This window comes from Ornithodoros turicata, chromosome 1 (assembly GCF_037126465.1).
Source record: "Ornithodoros turicata isolate Travis chromosome 1, ASM3712646v1, whole genome shotgun sequence".
Lineage (NCBI taxonomy): Eukaryota > Metazoa > Arthropoda > Arachnida > Ixodida > Argasidae > Ornithodoros > Ornithodoros turicata.
The window spans coordinates 208,356,230-208,375,748 of NC_088201.1; the positions used below are offsets into that span (position 1 = coordinate 208,356,230).

The 19,519-nt window shown below is 48.4% G+C and overlaps 1 protein-coding gene across 2 annotated transcripts in view; it reads right to left on the reverse strand.

Annotated features, from left to right (window-relative positions):
• LOC135379009 (mucin-12-like) overlaps positions 1–19,519 on the reverse strand; it is a 546,819-nt gene that overhangs the window by 301,303 nt on the left and 225,997 nt on the right. For both annotated transcript variants that reach the window (XM_064612241.1, XM_064612240.1), the window contains exons 3-5: positions 18,396–18,726; positions 13,234–14,629; positions 7,234–11,224 (exon numbers count right to left, since the gene is read on the reverse strand). In XM_064612241.1, the coding sequence (XP_064468311.1) occupies positions 7,234–11,224; positions 13,234–14,629; positions 18,396–18,726 (5,718 nt within the window). The remainder of the gene's footprint in view (positions 1–7,233; positions 11,225–13,233; positions 14,630–18,395; positions 18,727–19,519) is intronic.

Consider the following 19,519-nt stretch of genomic DNA (forward strand, 5'->3'; position numbering starts at 1 on the left):
TCCAAACTAAAAGCTGACCTATAAATCCATAGTATCGGTACGGTCTGTGCTACTCTAGCAAGTTCTCATCAATGATGTGTACTCAATGGACTCGCTAGACTAAGTGTTTGGGGTGCTAACAATAACTAATCAGCTAATTCTGCTTCTTCCACTTTTGTTTTGGCTCGATTGGCTAGGTCTTTTGGAAAGCGTTACTGGGTTACCCAGAATTTCCACCATTCTTGAATAAACCTGGTGTAATACCGTCTGCATGTAACAGTTTCTGCTACTAGGTGCATTAGCAATATTGATGGTTTCTTTTTTTATCAAGAAACGAAACAGACTGGCAGGTGAGGACAAACAACATGGAAGGCGACCAGTACAACTTCCTGTTTCTGTATATGTTCTCACTTGTCACGACAAGTCTACTGAGGAGCTTAAGACCATGAGAAAGTGGAACCTTCAGCGGTTGCTTCACCTCGCATTCAAACACCGTTCCAATCCCGTGCCAAAAATTCTTATTCTTAGTTTGTTTTTCCTTTGCTTTTTCAGCTTATCGCGAGGGTCATCCTAGCAGAATCTCAAAACGTGTCCTTTCAGCCTAGCCCAATTCAGAGCACAACGCAGTATTGGGTTACTAAAGAACGGCGCTGCTTCTATTTCCAAAGACAAAAAAAAAAAAAAAAGCAGAAGCAAGAAAAGGAAAGCAGAATACGAAGATTTGAGCTAAACCAAAAACAAACAGAAGACGACGAGGACAAAACCATCGACACAGACGCGGTTGGGGACATGCGAGGTTGGAAGACCCGGCGTCTATTTTTAAACTTTACAGTCCCTCTCAGTTGTTTGGCGATGAAGCAAAAAAAGAAAAAGAAAACACGCGTTGGTTTCGGATTGAAATTTGGCAGACGATGCTCGTAAAGTTGCGTCGCAAAGCCGAGGGTGGCGCTCATGCTGCAGGCGCTGGCGTGCGTGAGAGGGTGTTATGAAACGAAGCAGAAGTGTTTCTGCAACATCGTATAGGGGGTTCGGGGTGTCCTCTGATATAAATTATAAACGATGCTTCGTAATGGAAGAAGCGGGAAGGGGGGGGGGGATACTTTCTGGTGCACGTGGCATTCGTCTTTCGTAAACATGCGTATGGGGAGATTCTCGGTACACGTAGTTTCGCTGTTTTTTGTTTTTGTTTTGTTTTTATGTTTTTTCTTGCAGCCACGAGGCAGCTGTTTCCCTCGCAGTACAGGGTTGCGCAAAATAAGGTGAGTGTTTGAAATGAAGATGAAATAAGTAAAATGCTGCTTGGGAGTTAACCGTACTTTGTATTTTTTTAAAATAATTTTTATAAAAATTTTCGCACGAAAATTGCCTAAAACCCGAAAAATGTCTAGCGTCTTTCTCGGCTAATTGTGAAAAGACAAAAAAGCGCCCATACCGGCTACGGTTATGCCTGTCTTAATAGTTCCTTTGCAGCCTAAACTTGGATTGGAATTCATTAGGCAATAATGGTGTAGGGTAGTTTCATTTATAATCGAATGATGCCCGCCGGTCACATTTTTTAATTTTCTGGAAAAAATATATGTTATTCCACCCACAAAGAGATGCAAAAGGTGCCTGACCCCAGGTCTCTGCGATATTTTCTTCTCCGTCCACGGCGCTTCGAAGCAATCGGCGCGATTTCGCGGCTTAAATTTTTTCCAACTTTGTGACCTTGTATCTCTTGAACCAGATGTCCCATTTGAACGAAATCTTTTTTAGCTGACAGAGTGGATGGTGCACGTTCCATTAAATTTATGTGGTCAAGAGAAAAGTATACGAAAAAAAAAATCCCGAAAACGCAACAGTGAGCCTTTTTACCGCACGTTTCGAAGGTCATGGCCGAGGCCCTGGATCTCCGACTGTGATGTTCTTCGCATGAGCAGAAAGATGATTCTTTGTTTGACGTTTGGCGTTAAATACATTGCTTTATCTTCAGCCATTCTCCCGTAACAATGCCGTAAACACGGAAAAGTAGGTGAAAATTCCGATTTTCGCGTCAGTTTTTACCCATAAAGGACAGCTTCGAATTTTCCGATATTTTGTACTTACATAGCTGAGACTTAGATCTTTCAGGATATGCAATAAAGTGATTGCTTATTTTGGTCCCACAGGGTGCGCAATTTTTTTCCGCACCCCTATTGGGCAGCGCTCGCAGGGGTCAAACAGACGTTCAAAGAGTGGACTTCTACTCCACCCTCTGTCTTTTTTCTTTTCTTTTTTTTTTTTGCTTTCGGTGAGGGTGCCGTCATGTCGAAAGCCGACTATAGTAATATTCACAGATCACTGTGATGTCCGCAGGCAAGCAAAAGTTCGTTGTTTAGGCTTTCCCACCCGGTTAATCCGTTCAAGATTACGTGCTTGAAGGAAATCGGACGTGGGAACATGGCATTTGTAAAAACTCCGGCTTTGCCGAACCGAAGCGCGAGACGTCTATTCTTTTGTAATTTTGTTCCCTGCCTAAATTGGTTGGTCCCTGGAAGGACATTATGCGGTAAGGCATTAAGCACTTATCGTCACTTTTCGTGCCTGTCTAATGATGACATTTGGGCAGAGCGTCGAACCGAACCGGAACCGAAACCGAAAACCGGAATTCATTATCTGGAACTGAACCGTAATTACTAGCGCCATTTTGAAGCTGAACCGGAACTGAACCGATCTGAAAGCTTCGGTTACCGGTTCGGGATACCGGTTCGGTTGGGGTTAGTATGTGGTGGGATGTGATGTGGGGATTCGATAGGTCTACCTGCCAAGATTGGCGACGCGTTGCTCGCGGAAGGGATGAAAGGGGGTCCTGTTGGTCGAAAAACAGAAATAAACGCACAAAAACGCAACTAAGTGATCTCGTATCATTTCTAGTAGCTACCTATAATTTTGTAGCATATTAGAACCTCGAACCGGTTCCGAACCGATTTACAGCCTCTGAACTGGTTAATCGAAACGATATATGTGAACTCCGGAGCTGAACCGGAACCGTACCTTTATGGCCGAACCCGTACCCGAAACAAACCGAAAAACGTTTCGCTTCGACGCTCTGCATTCGGGTCTCGAGCGCGACCTACTAGATTATAACGACCATGTCATAATCAGCAACCCCTATGAGGAGCCCGTCCGCACGATCCGCCAGGGGCGCTACTCATCGGCACGCCACGATTGGACGATGGAAATTTGAATTCTGAACGCGCGGAAGCGTATGTGCGACTACCTTAGCAGACGACAGCGATAGCTCCCATAGCTGCTATGAAAACGCGTAGAATGATGATGATGATCAACCTCAGAATAAAACATCTGTGGAACGTCCACCGCTTGTACAGAAATACTAAGGTAAGCTGAAGTACAAAGTATTGTAGAAGTTGAGGAAGCGATAACTGGGCCGATGAGAAGCGCCACCGCTAGCTTCCAAAAATGCGGCGCTGGGAAGTGGTGCCCACGACATGCTCGTTATAATCTAGTAGGTCGTGGTCTCGAGTTACATTATTTACGAGCTCGTGCCTCACGTCATTTTCTAATGAGATTAAACTCCCTGATGTCGATGCCGCACCCACTCACTAAGTAAAATATAAGGAAGCTTTAGAGTTTTCCTTCCGTTTAGGAACTCCGTCACGGTGTCAGCGTGATTCTCTGATGTCTTGATGAACTCTGGTCGCAATTTTCCTTCTTCTATATATGCACGCAGGAAAAAAAAAAATGACGGAGCTCAATGTGCTCGTTTCGCTCTGACGTCAATTGATTCGTCGCGACCGCAATCGCTCCCTGGTTATCCACGAACAGAGTATGAGGCTCTTTTATGAATTCGCTTGCTCCTAGCTCTCTCTTCAGCAAAGTGCTGTAGCCACAGAACTTCTTTGGCTACATGACACAAACCATTATCGTTAATTATCATTATCAATCATCAGTTATCAATTGTCATTCATTTGAGTAAATTCGGCACGCTCTTCACATTGGTGGGGTAAAAAAATGACCTTTACTTGGCAAATTTCCGATTTCAATTCGTAAAAATTTACCTAATTAAACTTAGGTCACACGACATGCACATGAGGAGTGGCAAAAACCTAGTAAGAACAAATGCCGTTGACAGCATGATTATGGCGTAGTGTTTCGATTTGAATTCAATGAAACGTTTTCTGAGACACCCTGTATGTTTTGTATGCTTTTAATGTGTTGCAATATGAGCGAATGAATGTAGCACCCATCCTGCTTGGGCGAAAGCGTTGGGTCGCAGTGCGTATAATTAAAATAATAAATTAAAGTAAAAATATATAATGGGCAATGCCAAAGTGATCGGTTCGTGCATTCATTTCGTCCACTTGAAGGCTAACGTGCGATGAAGGTTCAACACCTGGCAGATCGTTATGCTTAACGGAGCATTTCGGAAAAGTGGTTCCCAACTTTCGTTCTTCGAGGAAGTACATACACGTGCCAGCACAAGTTCACGTACTGGCAGAAGGGAGTGTGTAGAAGTGGACTAGGCAAAGCAGAATATGCTGCAAGCAGCAAATCAATTATCTCGCTTAACTGTCTATTTATTTTTAATTACGACTTATTGGATTACTGATTGTTCTGTCGCAAGATGTCGCTTGAATTTTGTCGGATTCATTGAAATGTTTGTTTGTAATTCCCGGCAGATAACGCCCTTTTCTTCCCCCAGCTTTATTGACCCGCAATTCCCATGAATCTTTATGAACACTTCATCCCAAACCCTTTAGATGTCATGCCAATGATGAGGACGGTGCCCAGAAGAAGAACAGTCTCTGCCGAAATATCGGCGGCTCTCGTCCTGAGGCAATTCCCTTCATATTTCCTTGCCGGTTCCCTGGAATTTCTGCCCTTCCATGTGGGATAGCACTGACGGTCGTGAATCCTTATAGCCCACGTAGGCAGCAGAGCATGGCTCCAAAGTTTACTCCGGAGTAGCTCTAACTTTCCAAGTTCTGTCCATGCTTTCGGAACACAAGAAAAAAAAAAGAAAGAAAAACAGAATACCTCGTGGTGCGTAGAAATGTACATTTTTCACACACGCATCGCATCCTAGCGGCTCTCCAACGAACCATGCTCGGCCCGCGTCAAAACAAATGCACGTGGGCCGCACAAGGGAACAAAACCGGTTCGGAGTGGGGCCGACAAGCTCAGGCCCTTCGTGCGGTCTCACCACTGTAGTTCCCACTTCTGTCGGCCCCATAGTGTACCATCTAGTCAAGACGGAGATAATCCTCTCCTGCGCCTCAAGGTCGTACGCATGCGCATAGGCCATTGTGAAAAAAAAAAGGTCCAGTGTCGTGTCGATTTGAGCCAAGTGACATTGACGATGTTGCTGCTCTTTCCAGTTAGCGTCCGCCACGGCATACTGACTGCGGCGTACTGTCAGAACCCCTGGATTCATTTACTCGTGACTTGCGAAAATGGCACCCAAAGTTCTCATTGGCCCCCTCAGCAACATGATCCCAGCAACTTTTGTCCCTGATTCATCCGTCAATTGCCGCACTGTTTCATCTTCGCTCGGATACCCTTGGGACATAACATTTCCCCCCCATCGGATTAAGGCCCGGTTTCGCCAACGCTTGTTAAGTTTAAAACGAGATCAAGGGTTGCTAAAACTAACACTAAAGTTAACGCTCAAATCTCTCTTAAAAACGTTAGTTGGTGACGTGATGAACGTTTCAGTGACGATAACTGCCTTTGATGAAGCAGAGTTAAGTGTTAAATTCAAGTTAAGGGGTATTTACTCTCGGTTCAAATGTTAATCGGCGTTGGTGAAGCCGGGACTTATTCGATTAAGTTGACTAGCCACGATGAAGTTACCGAGCCCCTGCGAGACTGCGGAGGTCTCGCCTGCAGGAGTCCTTCTCCAACTTTGCCCTACAGCCCAGTTTCTTATGGCCAGTCACAAGAGTGGTTCGCTGAGGATCCGCCAGGCTACAACGACTGAAAAGCCGACGGAAAAGGGGACTATTATTCGCCTTTTACAGGTCCGTTTTACTTCCCAAGTGCTGGTAAGCGTCTGCTAAGAGAACGAGCTACACAGGGTCGGGCAGTTGTTCGTTTATATACAGAGCTGATGAGGTTTTTGTAATGTCGCCTATATCGTCACCGGATGTCACATAGTAATGTCGCCATTAGTGACGACGCAAACGGTGCGGTGCTAAAAGTCAGGAATGATAAGCCATTATTATAGCACCCCAAAGTGCGACAAGGGGCAAGTAAGAAGGAATTAACAAATAGATGAATAAGCAATAATAACAGTGGAATCAACAATGCTAGAGACTCTCGATCTTGCCACTTGAATTCATTAATTAGCACGAAGTAGGTTCAAAGGTTTGGCTTGCAGAAAAGATCACGGTTATCCCCTTCGCTACGTCAATGAACCGCGACTTGTAATACCTTTGTAGTCTACAAGGGCCTGAAAGCGCAGCTAACAAAGACAAATTTTCCTCCATTCAGCTAGTGGACTGTTTAACTGTTCCATTATTAGTATACTGAACTATAATTACATGTTGGGTCTGCTCATTACGAGCTGGCCACCATGTCCGATTCTAAGGGTCGATTCACACGATGCAGCCCTCGGTGCAACTTCGTACCAGCAATGGCTGCACTCAATTGAAGTTGCAGAAAGTAGGCTCCTTTCACACGGTATGAAACTCACCGCATCGTAGTGTTGAAGAAAATTTTAGGATGGCGCGAGAAAATATCATCGTCATCATCATCTTTATCCCGGTCGCACGAGAGCGAGAACCGAAAATACGGTTGCCAGTTTTGCAGTGACGTATCCAAGAGCACAATCTCGCGAAATATTTTGCTTTGTTTGTTTGTTTGTAAGAAAAAAAAAACAATGAGAAATATTTTGCATGAACCGCCGGGGTAGCTTCCATCCTGCTGGCGTCGTCTTCGTAACCCGCACCGGCTGGGCGGCTGCGGAATTTACGACTCGTAAGTGACGTCACGACAGCCCGACATTGAGATTGGATGTCTTCGGAGGAGGAGGAGCCAAGTGATGGACAGGTTGCGCGTCAAGGTTGCCGGAAGTAGCTGTGGTAGGGCGATCCATGCTGCGACTGCAGCTACCGGAATCCGCCACCCGTTCACACGACGCAAACGATAGTTGTGCGCCGCTGAAGTTGCATCGTCTGAATACACCCTTACTCGGAGAATCTCGTGCAATCGAACCATGCGCACTAACTCGTGCATATTTTTCTTTCCATGTCTAATCTACTCACACTCACTCACCTTTTGCCTGGGCCGCCTGGTTATCTGTCCTTGCATCATGTTGGGCTGCCTTATCCTCACTGCACTGGCATCAATCTCCTGCGGTCTCCACTGTGGCCTCATCGGTTGTCTAGACTCGTGTACCTTTACCGCGTTGACAGTGACCTCTTCCAGAGAATCGTCCGTATCACTTTCACTTTCACTCTCGCCTCTTCTCCTGGGGTCCCTCTCGAACTTTGCCTTAATGCTAGCGCTTATCTTTCCCACTTCCATGGTCGGCGCTCCCAGCATATCGTCGATATCTTTAAACTTCCCAATGAAGAGCTTCGGTTCTGGAGTCGCCGTTGCTTTTTCGAACTTATCTTCGAATTCTTCGAAGGTTTCGGGTTCGTCGCCGTATTCTAAGAAAGAGTCAATATCCTTGCAGGTACCAATGAACTTCGTTTGTTGCTTCTTTGGTTGTCTAGGTAACGTAGTCGAACCGCTTGGCGTCGCTGTTCTTGCACGTGCTCCTGTGGATCTAGGCAGTGTACTGGCACGCTTCTGTTCCTCTGGTTTACGCACAGGCGGGATGGTCGGCTTAGGTACTGTCGGTACAGGTGAGACACCCGGTCCGTAGGGTCTTGCCTGAGGTGTTGTTCTTGTCGGGGGCACTGGTGTGGGTACTGTGGTTTTGAGAGGTTGTGGAGCCGATGGCGGCGACGGTTTAGAGGCCTGTCTGTAGGTAGGTGTTTTAGCTTCCTGAGTTGGGACGGTACGTGGTGTAGGTGCTGGTATGAGAGCCGGGGGAATGGCGGCAGTCTTCGGTGCCTGTGCAGGAAGCACAGTGAGTTGAACGAGTGGTACAGGGTCTTGCGGTTTCTTGTGGGGCTCTGGAGGCTTTGGCGTCACAACGGTAGGTTGGGTTTTAGGAGCTGCCGAAAGTGGCGCCGTATCACTGCCCAGGAAATTCTTCTGTGCCGCTAGTACTGATGGACTCTTAATGTGGCTGTAAGAATCACTCTTGCTAAGGGCGTCTCTCGACTGTTTGTAGTCCTTTAGGAAATCTTCCGCAGTCTTCTGCCGCGTCGCGGTATTAATTGTTGGTTCTGGTGGTTTCTGTGGTGGAGTGGTCTGAGCTACGGTACTATTTTGGCTGCCAGGTATCTGCGACTTCTGCGCTTGGCTGCATTGTGCAGCAGGAGCCACCTTCGCTGCTTGTTGTGGTGCGCTGACAGCAGGTGCCGTCGTGGTAGCTGGCTTTTCCGGTTCTCTACGTCTAAATCGGCTGTAAGAGCTCGTGGACGGTGCGGTTTCAGGTACCTGCGGCTTCTGTTCCGTAGGGGCTGGCACACCAGGCGAAACCGGTGCTGCTTCAGCGGGTCTCTGCCGACTGCGAACTGAACCAGAGAACGGAGTGACAGGTGTTGTCTGCTTGTTCTCGTGAGGCAAAGTTCCGGTAAATATCTGCGTTGCCGCTGCTGTCCGGGATCTTGGAACAACGTTACGTTCGGGACTTTTCGCAAGACTGCGTGTCGCTGTTGGACTGGGTGATGATTCTGGCTGAGCGACACGGGAACGTCGATAACCTTCCGGTTTAACATCTTTGGCTTCAGCCGCTGCGGTCGTGCATGTGTCCTGAGGTCTTTGCCTGGAACGTACCGGACTTGTTGGTCTTGTGTATGAAGATGAACCAACAGGAGGGACTCTGAATCGTCTATATCCGAATCCACTGCCTGCTGTCTGTTGCGTTGTATCAGGTGAAGGTTTCTCGGGACTTTTTTGCCTGCCTGCTTCCCGACCTGGAGTAGTCGGCTGTGGAGCTGCCACTGGTGACGACGCAAGGAGCAGCTGCGATTTTTTGTACTCGCTTAGAATTGCTTCCGCGCTCTTTGCAGGCGTGCTGTCAACCTTCGATGCTGGCTCAGGCGTAGTGTGACGAACGAGTGGCTTAGGACTCGGAGGGTGAGCGTACGGCGGCGATGTCGACACCGTAAGTGGTGACAACAAAGACGTAGAAACTGCTGCTTGAGGTTTTTCTGTATGACTAGGGCTTTTGTGGAGTTGAACAGTTTCTTTTTCGGGGCTTCTGGCGTTCCGTGACTTCTCGCCTGCAAGAACGCTCGGTGGAGACCAGCCTCTGGTAGTTCGGGTCGTGATGGACGGCTGAGAGGCCCTTTCTTGGGCTTTCTCTGTATAGCTAGGACATTTATTGAGTGCAGCAGTTTCTTTTTCTGGACTTTTCAGGGACCATGATTTCTCGCCTGCCGGAATGCCAGGTGGCGACCAGAGTGTGGAAGTAGGCGTTGCTACGGGGGATACCGGAATAGCCCTACTCTTTTTGTAGGCGTCTAAGAATGCTTCTGCAGTCATAGGAGCTGGTCTTACTGGGCTCGTCGACTGCTTAGTGTCTGGACTCCTACGTGCTGTATCCGTCGGCGCTGGTGAGAGTGTGGTGTGCGTGAGGTTCAGCACGGACGGTGGCTTTGGCCTAGTTGCTTCATGGACAGTTGTAGTGGCAGCACCTCCGAACTGAGACGCGATTCTGTTGACTGAGCTGCTGATGGGATGACTTGATGGCGATAATGAACAGGGTTCTGCGGCAACGGTGCTATCACGCTCGTCGTGTTCGATACTGTCTTGACTAGACTGTTGCCGAATGTAGGGCATAGCTGTACGGTTATATGAAGGGGAAAGCCCTGGAGACGGGCTAAGAAGCGTAGAACTTGCATCAGTTGTGAAAACAGGTGGCGATGCGACAGGAGGTGTGCTGGGCGTAACTGCGCGAATTAAGAGAGTTGGGCTACAGGTCAGTCCAGACACAGGTGGCGACGGACTGACGACGGGGGTCTGCACAGGGGTTATTTTGGCACCCTGTAAGAAGGATGTCTGTGAGCCTGTTTTACTGAGCATTTGCGCAAATGGTAACGCTTCAGCCGTCACTTCTGGAGTGACCGGAGCGGAAGCATCCTTCTGATCCTTCTTCTCATCTTCCTCGTCTTCCTCATCACTGGAGCTCACTTCCTCGCTAGATGTCTTCTCGTACGTCGGAGGTTTTTGCGATACTTGTATTTCTTCTTCCTCGCTGTCACTTGTCGCGTCACATATTTCCTTAGTTTCTCCCTCGATCATCCCTTCCTCGATTTCTTTAGACGCTTCCTCTTCGTCCTCATCGGAAGCAGATCGCAGTTCGCCCTCACTTACTACCTCCTTCTCCACATTGTCTTCGGCGTCTAAATTCTTAGCAGCAATCTCACCACTCTCTGTAACACATTCGTCTAGCTGGATAGCAGTACTGCATCTTCCTTCCATTTCATCGTCTTCACCCTTCACTTCTTCTTCTGATTCTGCTTCCGATGACACTTCCTCTTCAGTGGACAGCGCTGACTGTTTCTCCTCTTCGTCTGTCTCCGATACAACTTTCTCCTGGCCTCCTGTCCTTGACACGATCTTCTCATGGTCTTCGTCTGTCGTTACAGAAGTGCTTTCTTCTTGTTCAGACTGCAATTGTTCCGAAGAGCTTTCGTTCTTCTTTTCTTCGACCTCGCTTTCTGCTTCAGCTTCGTCCGCGCAAATCTCAATAGGGACCTCGACTGCCTGAACTGCCTTTATGTCTTCCGTGCTGCTCACCAAGGGAACAGGAGTAACGGCAAGGCTAGCTACTTCATCCTCGTCTGTTTCTTCTTCCTCACTCGTTTCTTCTTCGCTGGTCTCATCGTCACCTCGTTCGCCTTCTTCGCCGCTTGTGTGCGCCGTAATCTTGACCTCGGGTGGAGCAACTGCGTCGTTCTCGCCAGCGTCGGAAGACGACGAAGTCATACAACTGCTGGAAGAGTCCTGTCGCTCATACTCGGACCTTTCCTTGGCGAGCACCACGGATGGGATATTGGTGCTCGACGAACGCGGGGAAGGTGCGACCGTAAATGGCCCGTCTAAGACGCGTTCCTTGGAACCGCGTCCTCGAGGACTTCGTTCGCCCTCTAAGACGTCGTCTTTCGACCCCTTGCGTCGTCTCCGAAGTCGCAACCTTTGCCTGCGTGAAAATAGCCAGTCATATAAGGATGTGTGGGAACTGTACTCCCTCATTGTCAGAAGTACACAGATGTTTAATTATGAGCAAGCACGACCCGTTTTGTCGCGTCTGGACACATTCCGTAGTTCATTGCATACGTAAGCATTTGAGTTACAATGCCCTGGAAGGAATAGACCTCTGCCGAAGAAACGTGACCGTGACGTAATCGTGACGTTGGTAGACATTGCGAAACCGAAAGAGCTCGGTAGCCATCCTTAGAAAGGGTACCTTCCTATACTTCCTGTAGGAAGTATGGAGGAGAACAAGGCCATACAACAAATAATATGTAAGGAATTATATAAAAAACCTTACAATATATTTAAACGTGGCTTTGTTGTGACTTCTTCATTTTTACCATAGTGGTCCCGGCATGCTATCCGACACTGTGTTCTGGATTGCACCAGGACCATTGGCAGCCATACACCATTGCATAGACCATTAGACCAGGACCATTGGCGCGCGATGCGAAAGAGTGCATTAAGGTGGGAAAATATACGTTACGAAAGCGATCGCTGCTGCCCTTAGAACTGATTTCATATTTTCTCCTAAACGTTCTTTGGATCCTGTTTTCAATACGATGATAATTTGTGGCGTTACGCAGCAAGACTATGGCAACCATCATCGACGCTACAGGGGGGTGAATTACATACTGTAATCCACCATTTAATTACAGTCTATACAGTCGGTACTGCACAGTCTGTACAGTCAGTAATTAACACGTCGCCCCAAGTTATCCCGGATAAATGGCAAGTTTAATTGCATTGAATCGATGTGAACCTGCATTCCCGGTCTTACAGCAAAGGGGGCGATAGACGCTCAGAAAACCGGCACGGTGAGTACCTAAAAACTCGCGCCCCTGACGTCATGGCAGGCGTCTCCGCCAATGAAGAAGCGCGAGAGAGGTTACTTGCTACAGACTACCAATAGACGATTTCAGAAATTGCATGGATGGCCCACCAGAGAGCGCCGTGTTGCGAAAGCCCCGCTGCACCTTGGGATTTAGTTTTCATGAGTCAGAGAGAAGAAGAGCACAAACGGTTTCGGTTTTCTTTCTCCTTCACCTCCTGCAACTTCGAGCAACAGGGAGCGAGCACGAATGTAAACCATTTCCCACGACGCATTGCGCGATGCGCGTGACTTGGGCGACGGAGGGCCCCCGTGCGGAGCACAAGGGCAATATCTGAAATCGCCTATTGCAATGGCCAGAGCTCTGATGTCGCATCTTGCACACTGTGTGTTCGAGGGTAAATATCCTGCCAAGTACGACACGTCGAAAAATAATTTTTGTTTCCTCAATGCTCTAGTGTGCAATACAATGTGTGCGTGATGTAATGAACCACATTTATGAAAGTGTCACAAACCCGTCAATTCTGTCCGCATGAGGGTAGTGTAACGTGCGCTGGAATATCAGCACACGGCACAACATATTTAACATTGCTTGCGGAGGTGGACTTGTACGAGTATCTTCTACCATGCTGCCAAGTTCACGCGCACTCGTGCGGTTTCAAACGCGGTACCCTACGGTAGCGCGTTTGAAACCGCACGAGTGCGCGTGAACTACGGTACCCTACGGTAACGCAAGCGGACTCGTTATCAACCTTGACTGAAACCGGCTACCCCACTTCGGAAGGGCGCACGCCTGGCACCTAGCATTTAAGGATGACGTCATGATACACACGAAATGGATTCTTTCGCAACGGCGAAACCGAAACCGAACGGTTAAACACAGTTAATTCACGGACTTTTGTAACCACCACAGAAACCAACAGTGGCGGGCTATTTTAAGTTCACGCCAGCATTATAGACAAAACTTTAGAAAAGTTTCGGTCTCTCTGTGCAGAGCTCCGTTAACTTCTCATACACGACTTTTGTTCTCAAAATGTTCTGGTCGGCACTCGAGTATGGGGCTTACTCCTCTCCTTTATTGCGGAGAGCATACATAGACACTACTGTGCAACAAGGACACTTACCTGCAGCTGTCATCCTCCTCGTCCGAGGTCGCTGTCGTCGTCCCATCTATCACATTCGCAGCGGAGCCATTCCTGGAACGCTCGTAAATTCTGTCCGAACTGTTCCCGCCTGCCAACATGTTGTCCCTACTGCCCTTCTTGAAGAGCCTGTTCTGTGACGGACTTCGCGTTACGATTGTCCTGGAGTTACTCCTTCTTACGTCACCCTCTACCAGTTTCGTTTTTGAACTGGTCCGCATAACTTTGGACGCCGACCTTGAAAGCGGCTTCTCCTCAGATGTGGTCTCTGAAGACGTCGTCGTGGCCTCTTCCTCATCCGCCCTGACGTCTCCTTCCTGACCTCCGTGTCGTCTTCTTTCTTCCTCTTGCCGCCTTAGGTACTCTTCCAGCGTCTTCTCGTCTAGGTTCATGTTGAGAACAGATTTGCGGAAGTCCTTGTTCACGACTTCGTTCGTTGCATCCGCCGACATGTCGTTCTGTGCGGGGACGAGTTCTCGCCTCAAAGTCTGAGGGGATGTCTTCAGTGACGCACAAGACGGCGGACTTCGTCTAGAAGATGGTGAAATTCTATGATCGGATGGTAAACTACGTGTGGGGCTGGGAGATGACTTGTTGATGCTGGACCTGTTGGACCTGTTTAGAATGGGTATCTTCGAGTTCGACGGAGATCGGAACAATCTAGGCGTCGAAGGACTTCCGGTAAGACTACGGGACCTCGTCGACGTCGGACTTGCCGCCGTTCTTGAAGACGTCCTCGGAATGGCGGATCCCAGCGACGTTGGCCTGCGAGGACTGTTAAACTTAGTTGGGGCTTCCAAGTCCGCGGACCTGACCTGCTGCGCGAAGGATCGTTTCGCGACCGTCTCCTGCCTGGTAATCGGTTTTGGCATTTTCACGGTACACGATATCGACGCTTGCGCTCCTGGCGGAGCCGTACTCTTTTCTTGGAACGGTGACGTAGCTCTACAAATCACGTATTCGTCTTCATCCGTTTCTGTTTCCTCTTCTTCCGAGTCTTCATCTGACGTAAAATCTGCGGGGGCCAGACCTCCGCGTCCCTTGGACTCCGACCTGGTGAGAGGGGCAGCGGTCTTTGGCGGACTCGGCGTCTTCTGACGACTGCTCCGCACACTCCTAGAAGTCTCTCTAGAGGGCTGTCTGTATAACGGTGGTCTATCTTCCCTACTCGTGCTTCTGACGTACACGGACATGGAGCGGCCGACCGGCGGCTTCGTTGCGTTGTCTTGCCGTGGAAGGCTGGCGAACATCTTGACAGCGTTCGCCACGCTTCCGGTGCTTGGTCTTCTGAAAGATGAACCCTCGTCCCGGCTCATACTCCTAGAGTACGATGCATATCCCGTTGTGGGAGCTTGGTACGAGAAGCTGCCTTGCCTACCTACAGTAAAAGAGAATTGAAAGGGAAAATGGCAGATGCATAAAACGCCGAAGAAATGATAGGATTGGTTCACGTGACAACAGGGGAGGTATCAACTGCTTGTTGCCACCCTTGTTACGTACAGCTCGTATCAAAGTTAACTTGAACGCCATTCCGGCCCGTGGACCCTAGTGGTGCGTAGTTGAAATAACGGCAGAGGGCGTCTTGGTCATCTATTTACAGGTAGAGGGAGCGACTGCTCGTTATGAAGGCGTTGTTCCTGCTGGGCGCTGCCACAGTGGCTTTATATTCCCGCTTCGCATGCTGGAGCGATGTTCAAGTTAGCTTTGACGCAAGCTGCACTACCGTAGTTTGGTGACCCAGGCCGCTCTAAGACAAATGCAAGCACAGTTGCCTATGAAGTGAGCGATGCCCCCCTGAACGGCATGCCGCCATTTCATGCAAGCGAACAGCTTGGCAGCGGCGGCAAATCTTCCACAACCATCCACCTTCGGCTTGAAAGACGTTCCGTCAGTTTTTGTGCCGACACGAGCTGTGGCACATGGTTTGCACCGATTGGTTCATTTCCATTAAGCTATCGGACGCTTCTCAAATCATTTTTCGAGTTCAGTCGAGTGCGCATGCACGAAGAGGTGAGGGACACCTATCGACGACCAAAGAAACTGGAATTGGCCGGAGCAGAGGGGGGGGGGGGTGATGTAGGGGGAAGGTGCGGTCAGCCTGCTCTGAAGTGGCGGCTCAGTGCACAGCTGCATGAGTTCGAATGAACACGTGTTGCAGCAGCACCGATGAAACTAAGCACAAGCTTCTCATTATTTAGTGACTATAAGATTTATGAAAGCACTCGCGTTCATCTTGTAAAAAGTGGAATAGCTTTTATGTCGTCTGAGACCAAATTGCAAAAATGGGGCACGACAGACCAACGCATGCCATTAGAACCAGAGCAATAGCAGTCTACGTAGAACGACTAAGCAGATAATTTTGGCTCCTTTAATGGATTACTATATGTTTTGCAATAATACTTTCCATTTCTGAAATTCTGGATAGTCCTTTCGACGCAAAAACAAAAAACAAAAAACAAGAAAGAAGTGTTTTTTTCTTCCATTTTTGTCCGAATGCATTGCATCTGTCATCGTGCCTTGTTCAGGAAGAGAGGGACATGCCCACAGCCTTATCGCATCCTCTCCCACATGTTTCCCAGTCACGCTCACATTCACACAGACGGACAGAGTCGAGGCGGACGGCACCGTTTTATGGTAACGTAGCAGAACTTCAGAAAAATGAAGCGGAGGAGAACGATAATTCGATTAAAGAAAGACAGTTGATAAAACCGTGCTCCGTTTCGCCGTATTATTGAGCGGGGTTTTCTTAACGAAAATATTAATATTTCAGTTTCTGCTTCGGGGACGTGCAAAACTCTTTTGTGTCCGTTTGTTACTTTTTGTTACTGTTTTTGTTTCCAAAGTGCTCTCGGCACCAGTTTCCGTTTCTGCAGCAGCATTTTGTTTTTGCTTTTTAGTTTGTGAGCTCTTTTCCATACCAGATTTGGCATGCGCTCAACAGTCGTAGATTCATGCCGATTGGATTGGATTAGTCCGCTCATGTTGCGTAAAAGACCTGCGAAGCTCTACAACTCGTAAGAATATCACTACTATATTTACGTCGACGATTGAAAACGAGTTATGTGAAAGCCATGGGAAGGCCATAGCGCATAACCATGATATCTCTGCCCGCCATATGACAACTTATCGGTACTGTGCGCCTGGCCAAATAAATTAACAAAAGAGCCACGCAGTCGAATGCGTCTTGTAGGTATATTTTTCACTGTCACAGTCGATTTCTTTTATTTTTATTTTTAGTTTCATTGTGGATCAGAAGTTGCACCCCACAATTGCCTGCCTACTGCGCAAGTTCCTGATGTTGACTCGCATGATTTGGCTGAACAAGGTAAGCCCGCAACATGTACTAGCCACCAAAAGTCTGGCGGCGTCCACAAGTACGACTTTGTGAATATGATTCCGTTATCATTGCCGCCGTTTTTGATTTTGTTTGGTTTGATTTGTTTGCTGTGGTTTCGGGTAAGGGAAACAAAAATAATAGGGAGTTTTAGGAGAACGTAGAAGTTTCACGATAACATTTCCGAAAACATGATAACTCAATCGCGTGATTCCTTTGGAGTGGCTGACGTCACGTTGCTGATATCTGATTGACTGACAGCGATAGGAATCGAAGGCCGCTTACGATTTCCTAGAGCTCCCTATTTTCGTTTTCCATGGAGTTAGGGAAGTTAACGTTTCCATTACTGTGTCAGATGACACATCTTGCTAGAGAGTTGTCCGAAGCCTGTCGAGCACATACCGTACGATCGGTTGCAAGAGAAGGGAGGGAAGCACATACGTCGCATGACTTATCCTGACCGGTTTTAGCGGCGACGATCGACTCGTTTGGGATTGCTAGCCGACGTGTGTCCTGAACGAACTAGAAACACGGCTGACACGAACGGCGTTTTCGTCTACTCCCCAGCATTCCACAGTGTCGTCATTGTTAACGTCACTCGAAATAGTGATGTCGTGACGCTATGCAGTTACCTAAAGGTTCTACTTCATAAAAAGCACAAAATGTAGATATCTAATTTGTTTTATCCCAAGAATATATTTTTGAAAGTGCGAGATTGTTGTGCTTTGAAAGGGTCTTCACTGTGCCTCAGATGGCTCAGTCCCAGGCGTTTATTTTTGACGAAAGATGGCGCAACATGTATCATAACGGCAGAGCCCATTATAGAGAGAGTTTGGCCATAATGAGGAGCCTAACCGCGTCATGCGACGTCACTGCCCAACGACTTCTCTTGCCGCGCTCTGCTGTTAACCAGTCGTCAACAGGTCGCCTACGCCATGTTGATGCAAAGCGTTGGTCACGATGCAAGGGTGAAAGGCATGTGCGTATCGCGTGCTTCGAGAACCCTTCGTCCTTGAATCCTATCAGTGTGGAAACAAAACTCCCATATCACAGGCACCTGTGGGTCCGACTATATGGGTGGGGCTAGAGTCACTAAATAAGCTTCGCTTCATAGTATAGACACCGGGGTGCAAGGGGAGAGCAGGAGCGCCATCTTGTTTCAGAACCACACCGGTACCATCCCCAGTTGAAGATCAATGACCACTAACATAACCCTGGCTGTGCGATAGAGAGGAGTGTATGATTTTGTGTGATAATCCATGTATTGTCCAACAGAACCTCCTGAGGATGTCAAGGTGAGCTGAAGGCAGAAAGGAACATTTCACCCGCGCACGATAGAAGACGTCGTGCACTAAAGTGCGCGTGCGCGTTGCTACCGTGGCGTGGAAACAAGATGGCGCATGCTCGCTCTTGGTGGGGCCGGCGATTCTGGAAGATTACATTGTGCGCGACAAAAGTGCCTGTCGACCAGCCGGTGGACTGCATCGAAATGGTGACTACCGGCTGTCAGAGAAGCGGATATCGTTTGGATTCCGGCTTTTTGGGCGGTACAACAGCGACTCTGACGTCAAAGCAGACTCCGCCCGTGAGGCGGCGAATGATCAAAAGATGGCCAAACTCTCTCTGTATACGGCTCTGCATTACGGTCCCCCCCCACCCTCTCTGGTTCCTGAAAACACTTCCTGGCGGGCTGCGATCGGTCTCTTGCCGCTGGATCGCCGATCGACCGATCGACCGATCGTATGCACTGCGTTGTTTCCTGAAAACACTCTTTCCCTCTTTACCACCCGGTCGGTGCCGATATACTTACCGTAGGAAGGCGTCGTATGCTCCCTAGCGTAGTCCGAAGTGTATCCACCACTTCCTCTGCCATAGTCAGAGGTGTGGCCACTTCGTCCGTAGTCTGATATGTAGCCGGCGTTTTTGTTGGCTCCGTAATCGGACGTGTAACCAGCAGATCTGCCGTAGTCGGAGCCGTAGCCTCCGGATAGTGGTCGGCTGTGACCGTAGTCAGACCCGTAGCCACTCTTGCCATAGTCGGACGTGTATCCCGAGGAAGGTTTGTAACTGGAGGAGTACAGGTTGAGGCTCGGTGTCAGGCCCGTCGCGGAGGAGCCGTAACGGCCGCTGTACGTGGGACTCTGCGAAAAATGAAAGAAAGAAATTACTGGTTTGCGACTATGGTGTACACATGTGCATAGCTCGGCGTTTCGGGCCTCGAAGCTCACGATCACAATCATCTGATCTGGCGTGAGTTCAGACGGGGCTACGAACTCACGCGAAGGTCAACATGGCGTATCGGTGAGCTCGATGATGCCGCGTAGTATCACACTCACCAGATAACATCCCAACTATTCTGTTTACAAGTGTGATGTTATCCCATGAGTCCACTAGTATGTGGCATCATCGAGATCACCGACACGCCATATAGACCTTCACGTGAGTTCGTTGCCGCGGCTGCACTCACGCCTGATCAGATGATTGTGATCGTGAGTTTGGAGACTCGAAATGCAGAGCTATGAACGTGTGCCACTAATGAGCCCTTATTGCCTGCATGGGGCGCTTAGTATACAATATCAACGTACAGTGTTGTATGTTAAACGTATGAAGACATATATTGTTGTTTTACACAAGTCGGGGGAATACGCTTTTTAAAAGAAAAGCAAGGAAGGAGGAAGGTCAGCCAAACAGAGCGTCGACTTGCTATTCCGCAGGTAAATAATCAGGAAATTAATGATAGAATTTAAAAAAAAAAGTAGGAAACAGGTGAAAGAACCAGGAAAAAAAAACAGATGCGAGTAATATGCATGAGGGTGAGGCATGAAGAATGGCCACTGAGGAATGCGATGACACAAGACTTGAGGTCAGAGGCTGTGCATGAGACCTGTGTCTGAGGAAGGCCAGAACTGCTTTGGTCACATACCTCTGTGCCGG